Below are 10334 nucleotides of genomic sequence, written 5' to 3' on the forward strand. Positions count from 1 at the left end.
AAACCGGAAGATGTCGTATATGTATTTGTCAAAGAAAAGGCTCCGACAGGATTCCGGGTTACCAAAAATGTTTCCACTAGATAGCACAGCTACAAAGTAGCTATATAGTAAACATTAATGAAAACCAAAATTCGCTTTTTGGTCTTAGTTTAAGTCTCGGGTTAGCAAGCGTGGTTAATGTTATTGGTTAGGTTTAAAATCAAATCTTAATAAGATAAATTGTTTTAAAAAGGGGGGGGGGGGGTATGGCTCCGTGGCTGTGGTAACTAGTGACGACACAGCAAAAAACTATATTTTTACCCCGCATTATTTCATTTCGGGGATCTTTATTATCCACCCGCACAGTAGGTGGCGGAATACACATATAATTGTTGCGAACGCCATTATATCAAAGAAGTAGAAGGAGAGCAATCTTTGGTACCTGATTGGTCACTACACTGACAATACTTCCTGAAACAATACATGTTGCAACAGCAAGTATACGTTTCAGTAGTTTAGGGTTCAAATCAACTAAAGAAATCACAATGGATGATCGTGAGCTTGATCTCACCGAGTCACAGAAAGCTACCAAGTCGAAATACCCGGCGATCAACAAGAAGTATGAATGTGAGTTGCGAACTTGTGTAGCTAATCTGTAATGAACATGCTTGATAACAAGCTATACTTACATCTTTAGCTAGTTAGCTTGCTTTGGTCTGATTTGAGATTTCACCAGGTAGTACATGAATGGGTTTCTGTTGAAATGTTCAGTGGAAGAGTATCTTTAGTGGAGGAGACAGCTCTACCATCAGAAATTGCTTCATTGACACATTTATATTGTAGCCAGGCCTAGTAGATTAATACCCTCACATATTGGATTGAATATTTACCTATTGGATTGAATGTTTACCTATAGCCCACTCTACTTTATTGTAGTAAAATGAGTTGAATAATTGATCTATCCATCTATTCATCTTGTAATTTGGTTTCTCTCTAGATTTGGACCACACTGCTGATGTACAGTAAGTGGACTGACTACCCATGAACCACAGCAACTGCTGCTCCTACCCTTAACTGTGGTGGTTACACCTTTATTGTGAAATCCCCAAAGCCTACCTGTTAATGCAGAGCAGCAATCTGTGACTTGACCGTACGGAGTGGCTTCCAACTTGACACACACTGGTTGAATCAACGTTGTTTTCACGTCATTTCAATTCAATTACATTGAACCAATGTGGAATAGACGTTGAATTGACGTCTGTGCCAGTGTAACGGATGTGAAATGGCTAGCTAGTTAGCGGTGGTGCGCGCTAATAGCCTTTCAATCGGTGACGTCACTTGCTCCGAGACCTTGAAGTAGTGGTTCCCCTTGCTCTGCAAGGGCCGCGGCTTTTGTGGAGCGATGGGTAACGATGCTTCGTGGGTGACTGTTGTTGATGTGTGCAGAGGGTCCCTGGTTCGCGCCCGGGGCGAGGGGACGGACTAAAGTTAAACTGTTACACCCAGTGGGTTTGTCTTGCATCTGTGTCATAACTCTTATGTATGTTCCTAGGCTCCACTCTTGGGGAGACTCGCTGGAGGAGGCCTTTGAGCAGTGTGCCATGGCAATGTTTGGGTATATGACAGATACAGAGACGGTGGAGCCCATTGACACAGTAGAAGTGGAGTCAGAAGGTGAGATGGAATAACAGACTGAAAACAGGCATAATACTCATAGGGACAGTACATGTCTGGAGTACATTATGGGGGACCAGTACGGGGGGGAATATTTGCACTCACTAATGTAAGTCACTCTGGATAATAGTGTCTGCTAAATGACAAATGTAATGTAAATATGTTTCATATGGGTCAATATTTTACTTACCATTGCATTGAATACTTTCTTATGTCTGTTTGTTTCCTGACCAGGTGATGACATGGAATCTCTTCTCTTCCACTTCCTAGACGACTGGTTATTCAAATTCAGTGCAGATCTTTTCTTCATTCCCAGAGTAAGGGCCTTCAACGTATTAATTCCAGTGAGGCTACATGGAGCTCGCTCTCTCTCTCCTAACCCCGATCAATAGATGTATAGATTTCTTGGTGCCTGTATGTATAATTGTATGATGTCAAAGGAGCATGCACAGAATTGCATTGCAAAAAAAAAAATGGGTTTGAAACCTGATTACAACTGGAAGATAACATATCATTACATTTACCAGAAGTGTTTATTTATCTTGTATCCCTTACAACACAGTTCATTACCAAAGCGCTATTGTTTGCTTCAAATAGCTCATGCTTCAAATGTAATAAGCTTTCAAAAAGACATGGCAACTACCAATTTCATTTAGCAGTTACAATAATAAGGTATTGCCTAACTTAATGTATGTCTTCTAGGAGGTTAAAGTTTTGCACATTGACAGGATGCACTTCAAAATCCGCTCCATTGGGTAAGTTGATCTAAAGTTACACGTCAGGATTTAGTTTTTGCTCACTAGGTGGTGCTAATTTATACTCGCATGTGATTGATCATTGACTTTTGAGCCATGTACATTACTCCTAGATGAAACAGTCTGAGGGGATTTGGTGGGTTGGTTTTAGTTGGAACATTCTACCCCTGAGAAAGACACGGGTTGCATGTTATCATTACTTCCTCCCCGAGTTCCTATGCCTGGAGTTCTGGTTCGTTCTCAGCTTCCCTCCATGCCTCACATTGTTTTCCTCTGCTATTGTAGGTGGGGAGAAGAGTTCAACTTGGTCAAGCATCCACAGGTGAGKAAAGTGACCACAAAGAGGTCTGCTGTCTGACTCCCTCCTGGCCATAAGGCATCATTACTGTTTATGACCTGATGAAGATTGTTTATCCAACAGTGGTTGTGATACAGTGGGGCAAAAAASTATTTAGTCAGCCACCAATTGTGCAAGTTCTCCCACTTAAAAAGATGAGAGAGGCCTGTAATTTTCATCATAGGTACACTTCAACTATGACAGACAAAATGAGAAAAATAAATCACATTGTAGAATTTTTTATGAATTTATTTGCAAATTATGGTGGAAAATAAGTATTTGGTCAATAACAAAAGTATATCTCAATACTTTGTTATATACCCTTTGTTGGCAATGACAGAGGTCAAACGTTTTCTGTAAGTCTTCACAAGGCTTTCACACACTGTTGCTGGTATTTTGMCCCATTCCTCCATGCAGATCTCCTCTAGAGCAGTGATGTTTTGGGGCTGTTGCTGGGCAACACGGACTTTCAACTCCCTCCAAAGATTTTCTATGGGGTTGAGATCTGGAGACTGGCTAGGCCACTCCAGGACCTTGAAATGCTTCTTGCGAAGCCACTCCTTCGTTGCCCGGGCGGTGTGTTTGGGATCATTGTCATGCTGAAAGACCCAGCCACGTTCAGCTTCAATGCCCTTGCTGATGGAAGGAGGTTTTTCACTCAAAATGTCACGATACATGGCCATTCATTCTTTCCTTTACACGGATCAGTCGTCCTGGTCCCTTTGCAGAAAAACAGCCCAAAGCATGATGTTTCCACCCCCATGCTTCACAGTAGGTTATGGTGTTCTTGGATGCAACTCAGCATTCTTTGTCCTCCAAACACGACGAGTTGAGTTTTTACCAAAAAAGTTATATTTTGTTTCATCTGACATTCTCCCAATCTTCTTCTGGATCATCCAAATGCTCTCTAGCAAACTTCAGACGGGCCTGGACATGTACTGGTTAAGCAGGGGGACACGTCTGGCACTGCAGGATTTGAGTCCTGCTACGTAGTGTGTTACTGATGGTAGGCTTTGTTACTTTGGTCCCAGCTCTCTGCAGGTCATTCACTAGGTCCCCATGTGGTTCTGGGATTTTTGCTCACCGTTCTTGTGATCATTTTGACCCCACGGGGTGAGATTTTGCATGGAGCCCCAGATCGAGGGAGATTATCAGTGGTCTTGTAGCTTCCATTTCCTAATAATTGCTCCCACAGTTGATTTCTTCAAACCAAGCTGCTTACCTATTGCAGATCAGTCTTCCCAGCCTGGTGCAGGTCTACAATTCTGTTTCTGGTGTCTTTGACAGCTCTTTTGGTCTTGCCATAGTGGAGTTTGGAGTGTGACTGTTTGAGGTTGTGGACAGGTGTCTTTTATACTGATAACAAGTTCAAACAGGTGCCATTAATACAGGTAACGAGTGGAGGACAGAGGAGCCTCTTAAAGAAGAAGTTACAGGTCTGTGAGAGCCAGAAATCTTGCTTGTTTGTAGGTGACCAAATACTTATTTTCCACCATAATTTGCAAATAAATTCATAAAAAATCCACAATGTGATTTTCTGGAGAAAAAAATTCTCATTTTGTCTGTCATAGTTGAAGTGTACCTATGATGAAAATTACAGGCCTCTCTCATCTTTTTAAGTGGGAGAACTTGCACAATGGTGGCTGACTAAATACTTTTTTGCCCCACTGTATGTATTCTGTTACTGAATATTATACTACATACATGATTAGTAAGCATAGACTGTTTTCATTGATTCAGGAGTTATCTGAATTACAATAGTTTGTATTTTTGAAAGTGTCACTAAACTATGTGTATATTGTCCCTAAAGGGACAGAAGTGAAGGCCATCACTTACTCAGCCATGCAGATCCATGACATCGACAAGCCCGAGATCTTTGCCATCATTGACATCTGAGGATACTACTACTGAGAAACGCGTCCAGAAGGGAACAGGACGAATAGAAACAACCTATATGTGCCTGTGTGATTGATTTAGGGCAACAGCATAGGCTTTGAAAATTTACATTTGATTTAGGGCAACAGCATAGGCGTTAACTGGATGAGTGAAGTGTAATATTTCCTGAATTTTAATTGTTTACAGACAGATATCCAGAAGAGCAGCAAACATCAGCAGCAGCAGAGTAACTGCTCAAGATACACTACATGACCAAAGTATGTGGAACCTGCCCGTCAAACATCTCATTCCAAAATAACGGGTAAATATGGAGTTGGTCCCCCCTTTGTTGCTATAACAGCCTCCACTCTTCTGGGAAGGTGGCAGAATCCCTGAGCCAACTAGATGAAAAGTATGTCGTTGTGCCCTTGAGCAAGGCATTTAACCCTAGCTGCCCCTGTCAGTCGCTCTGGATAAAGTGTCTGCTAAATGACAAACATTTAAAGGCTTTCCACTAGATGTTGGAACATTGCTTCGGGTACTTGCTTCCATTCAGCCACAAGAGCAGTAGTGAGGTTGGGTACTGATGTTGGGCGATTAGGCCTGACTCGCAAGTCGGCGTTCCAATTCATCCCAAAGGTGTTTGATGGGTTTGTGGTCAGGGCTCTGCAGGCCAATCAAGTTCTTCCACACTGATCTTGACAAACCATTTCTGTATGGACCTTGCTTTGTGCACAGGTGCATTGTCATGCTAAAACAGGAAAGGGCCTTCCCCAAATTGTTACCACAAAGTTGGAAGCACAGAATCGTCTAGAATGTATGCTGCAGCGTTAAGACTTCCCTTCACTGGAACTAAGTGCCCAGCCTGAACCATTATTCCTCCTCCACCAAACTATAGAACAGTATGTTCTATATCGAGGCAGGTAGCGTTCTCCTGGCATCCGCCCAACCCAGATTCGTCTGTCGGACTGCCAGTTGGTGAAGCGTCACTCCAGATAATGTTTTTCCAATGGCGGCGAGCTTTACACAACTCCAGCCGACGCTTGGCATTGTGAATGGTGATCTTAGGCATGTGTGCGGCTACTTGGCCACGGAAACTCATTTCATGAAGCTCCCGACGAACAGTTCTTGTGCTGACGTTGCTTCCAGAGGCAGTTTGGAACTCGGTAGTGAGTGTTGCAACCGAGGACAGACGATTTTTACGCGCTTCAACACTCGGCGGTCCCGTTCTGTGAGCTTGTGTGGCCTACCACTGCTAGACGTATCCACCTCACAATAACAGCATTTACAGTTGACCGGGGCAGCTATAGCAGGGCAGAAATTTGTTGAACTGACTTGTTGGAAAAGGTGGCATCCTATGAAGGTGCCATGTTGAAAGTCACTGAGCTCTTTATTAAGGCCATTCTACTGCCAATGTTTGTCTATGGAGATTGCATGGCTGTGTGCTCGATTTTTATACACCTGTCAGCAACGGGTGTGGCTGAAATAGTCGAATCCACTAATTTGAAGGGGTGTCCACATACTTTTCTATATATAGTGTAAGTCATCTGGCTCTTCRCGTAAGTGCTCTGAGCGGTATTGATTGATGAATGCCAATAAATAAGTTTTTTATTGTTATTTTTAAGGATCACAAATTAATCCAAAAAGTATCAAGAGACAGAATCACCTAAAAAATCTGTTACGAAGATGGCACAATAATGAATGTACTTGTAGGGATTTTAAATGATTTTTTGTTGAGAGACCGTGCAGGGGCATTGACAGTTTTTTTTGTCATATGTACTGTATTTGTACAGCTAGATATTTATTTAAGCATTTCAGGTGCCACACCTCTCTGATTAAAAATACATCAAACAATCCAGGCTGGGATCCACCCCATCACAGACAAATGCAGTGCTTCGGCCAAGATGTTTCATACCGATTGAATCAAACACACCATGGCTTTTTCTGGAGAGTAAAGATACCTAAGTGAACATGTTCATTTTTGGTTTATATATTTTTATATTGAAATGGTGACTTTCAGGATTATTGTAGAATATACACTACCGTTCAAAGTTTGGGGTCACTTAGAAATGTCCTTGTTTTTGAAAGAAAGGCACATTTTTGGTCCATTAAAATAACATAAAATGTATCAGAAATAAAGTGTAGACATTGTTAATGTTGTAAATGACTATTGTAGCTGCAAACGGCTGATTTAAAAATAAAAAAAATGGAATGTATACATAGACGTACATAGGCCCATTATCAGCAACCATCACTCCTGTGTTCCAATGGCACGTTGTGTTAGCTAATCCAAGTTTATCATTTTAAAAGGCTAATTGATCATTAGAAAACCATTTTGCAATTATGTTAGCACAGCTGAAAACTGTTGTCCTGATTAAAGAAGCAATAAAACTGGRCTTCTTTAGACTAGTTGAGTGTCTGGAGCATCAGCATTTGTGGGTTTGAGTACAGGCTCAAAATGGCCAGAAACAAAGAACTTTCTTCTGAAGCTCATCAGTCTATTCTTTWTCTGAGAAATGAAAGCTATTCCTTGCGAGAAATTGCCAAGAAACGGAAGATCTTGTACAACTCTGTGTACTACTCCCTTCACAGAACAGCGCAAACGGGCTCTAAACAGAATAGAAAAGGGAGTGGGTGGCCCTGGTGCACAACTGAGCAAGACAGTACATTAGAGTGTCTAGTTTGAGATACAGACGCCTCGCAAGTACTCAACTGGCAGCTTCATTAAATAGTACCTGCAAAACACCAGTCTCAACGTCAAAAGTGAAGAGGTGACTCCGGGAAGCTGGCCTCCTAGGCAGAGTTGCAAAGAAAAAGCCATACTCAGACTGGCAAATAAAACCTTAAGATGGGCAAAGGAACAGACACTGGACAGAGGAACTCTGCCTAGAAGGCCAGCATCCTGGAGTCGCCTCTTCACTGTTGAAGTTGAGACTGGTGTTTTGCCACCCCACATTCCTGCACTACAAATGCTGACCCAGTACATCCTGTCCTTGGATKTTTTGAACCATCTGTGTAAATGGCCACAAAATCCTGATGCACAGTATCCAGATGTCTCTTAAACAGATCAGATGGATCAACACCTCCCTATCTCTCTGTAGTCTCTCCYACACTTCTAGATCAACTACTGGAGTCAGGAGTAGCCATGGTGGATTTACAGGAATAGCTATTGTTGGTCTAAACTCCCTTCCATACAGTCACATCTCCTTCGTCTGGGTATTACCCACCCACCCAAAGCTTGTGTTCTGTCTTCGCTCATGTTCCCAGCATGCCTGTAAAATCCCTTTTGCAGGATGAGTCACCCCATGTCCCTGTAGGTTGACCCAATAATTAATTGCCAGCTGCTGTCTCCTAATTCTCAATGGCATGTCCCCCATCTCCACCTGTAGTGCAGCCACTGGGGAGGTCCGAAACACCCCACTACATATTCTGAGTCCTTGCCCCTGTATGACATCTAGCCTTTCCAATGATGTCTGGGCTCCCGAACCATACGCTATACTGCCACAGTCTATTACAGATCAGATTAATGCAACATACATGGTCCTCAATGAGGAACGCCCAGCCCCACTCCTTCCCCGTCATACAGCGCATCACATTTAGCACCTTCTAACACTTTCCCACCACTCTCTCAATGTGTTCTGCCCAGGTCAGTCTAGTGTCACCTTCTCCAAGTTTCTCCCATATAACCTCAAGCATACCTCATCTTCCTCCTGGTAAAGATTAATGCCCACCGCTCTACTTCATCAATTGCCTCCTGTACCTTCCTGACTATGTAAGGCACATTTCTTCCCCTCTTCCAAGGCCCCATCATCTGCAAATAATGACCTCCCAATATCCGTCTGTACCTGAGAGTAAACATCATTGATCATGATTGAGAACAACAGAGGACTAATCACGCTCCTCTAAGGTGAACCATAATCCACCAGGTAGCTGCCTGATAGAGACTTCCCCACCCTCACCTGGATAGACCTTCCAAACAGGAAATCCTTTATCCAGTTGTTKGTRCTTCCTCCTACCCCCATAATATCAAGCTTGATTAACAACCCCTCCTTTCACATCCTATCATACGCCTTCTCCAAATAATCAAAAAAGTATCCTTGTTCACCCGAGTCTTCCTGACCTCTGCTTCTAAGCAGAGTACTGGGTCCGTAGTTCCTCTACCCTTCATGAACCCACTGATGTGGAAATACCAGCGCCCTGCTCTCCAGGAAGAAAGTTAGACTCTCCGTAATCATGCATTCCATAATCGTACAGACATGTGATGCTAAAGCTATTGGCCGATAGCTTGTTGGCCTCGTTGGGTCTTTCCCTGGCTTCTGGATTGGTACCACTACTGCCTCCTTCCAGCTGCCTGGTAGTTTCCCCTCCTCCCACACTCTGTTGTACAACACCAATACCTTATCCAGTGCTTTATCTCTAAAATGGGCTAACATAGCATAGCACACCTCATCTTTCCCAGGTGAAGTTAATCCAGCCTTARCTATTGCCGTTTTCACCTCTACCATGAAATGGTGCATTTAATGCATCATTTAAATCCTCCCTCCTATCCAGCACTCCGGGATGCTCTTCTCTCATTCTCTCTCTCCCCCTCCTCTGACAAATTTGCTGAGCTATGCACTTGGACAAATGCTTTGGCCATCGTCTCTGCCTTCTCATCTGTTACTGCCAAATTCTTCCCCCTCGTCAACACTGGATAATCGCACTCCCTTCTGACCCCGCTCATCCTCTTAATCATCCCCCACACTTCTCCCACAGGTGTTGCCCTTCCAATAGTATCACAGAACTGATGCCAACATGACCTCTTTGCCTGAGTTCTCACCAGGGCCTGGGCCTGCTTATACTGAATCAGATGTTGGAAGTTATACGTCCTTTTCAGTATTCTAAATGCCCTGTCCCTACTCCTCACCACTGCCCCACACTCCTCTGTCCATCATGGGACTGCTTTCCTCCTCCTTCCTGAACTCTTAGGTACAGCCTCAGTAGATGCCCCCACTAACACTGTTCTCACCCAGTTATTCATACTATCCACATCCCCTCTCATATCCACCCGAGCCATCACCTGCTCACTCAGCTCCTGAAACTGATCCCAGGACTACTCGGACATGAGCGATGTGATCCTCCAAGGTAGCCGAGTAGACCAGGATGTCGTCGATATACACGACCACCTGGCGTCCGAGCATGTCCCGGAACGCCTCGTTAAAGAATGCCTTGACCACTGACGAAGCATTGGCTAAGCCAAATTGCATCACCAAGAACTCATAGTGACCAGACATCGTGCTAAAAGCTGTCTTCCATTCATCCCCCTCCCGGATGCAGATGAGATTGTATGCACTCCGCAGGTCCAATTCGGTAAAGAACCGGGCACCGTGGAGCTGTTCGATGGCTGCCGGCATCAACGGGAGAGGGTAACTGTACTTGGTAATTTCATTGAGTCCTCTGTAATCAATTCATGGGCCTAACCCTCCATCATTCTTGACCACGAAGAAGAAACCACAGGACTTTCAACCGACATGGAACCACAGGGGATGGGGAAGCAGGTCCTCCGGCATTCGGGTAAAGAGTCTGATTTTCATCCATGACCATGAGATGGTGGGGTTGTGGCATTGAAGCCAAGGAGGATCTTGTGAGCTGGTGATGTTCTCCTGATGGATGGACACCACGGTGAGGGTGAGTGGTTTGGTGATGTGTGTGATGGTCTCGGAACCTAATGGCCG

General features: G+C 43.8%; 1 protein-coding gene across 1 annotated transcript; it reads left to right on the forward strand.

Moving 5' to 3' along the window:
- Window positions 1-130: 130 nt before the first annotated feature.
- On the forward strand, window positions 131-7039 carry zbtb8os (zinc finger and BTB domain containing 8 opposite strand). Its single transcript, XM_023986499.2, has 7 exons — window positions 131-606; window positions 977-1001; window positions 1532-1653; window positions 1888-1970; window positions 2356-2408; window positions 2694-2730; window positions 4555-7039. Exons 1-7 carry the CDS (start codon window positions 525-527, stop codon window positions 4639-4641), a joined length of 489 nt encoding a protein of 162 aa, XP_023842267.1. The 5' UTR covers window positions 131-524; the 3' UTR covers window positions 4642-7039.
- Window positions 7040-10334: the final 3295 nt, after the last annotated feature.

This window comes from Salvelinus sp. IW2-2015, linkage group LG4q.2 (assembly GCF_002910315.2).
Source record: "Salvelinus sp. IW2-2015 linkage group LG4q.2, ASM291031v2, whole genome shotgun sequence".
NCBI classification, from domain to species: Eukaryota; Metazoa; Chordata; class Actinopteri; order Salmoniformes; family Salmonidae; genus Salvelinus; species Salvelinus sp. IW2-2015.

What these genes read in the sequence shown, in the direction of transcription:
- zbtb8os (XM_023986499.2), top strand. Translation starts at nt 525, where the DNA reads ATGGATGATCGTGAGCTTGATCTCACCGAGTCACAGAAAGCTACCAAG. An exon ending in AGTAGAAGTGGAGTCAGAAG is followed by an intron (nt 1,654 to 1,887) that starts GTGAGATGGAAT and finishes TTTCCTGACCAG; the next exon opens with GTGATGACATGGAATCTCTT. An exon ending in TTCAAAATCCGCTCCATTGG is followed by an intron (nt 2,409 to 2,693) that starts GTAAGTTGATCT and finishes CTGCTATTGTAG; the next exon opens with GTGGGGAGAAGAGTTCAACT.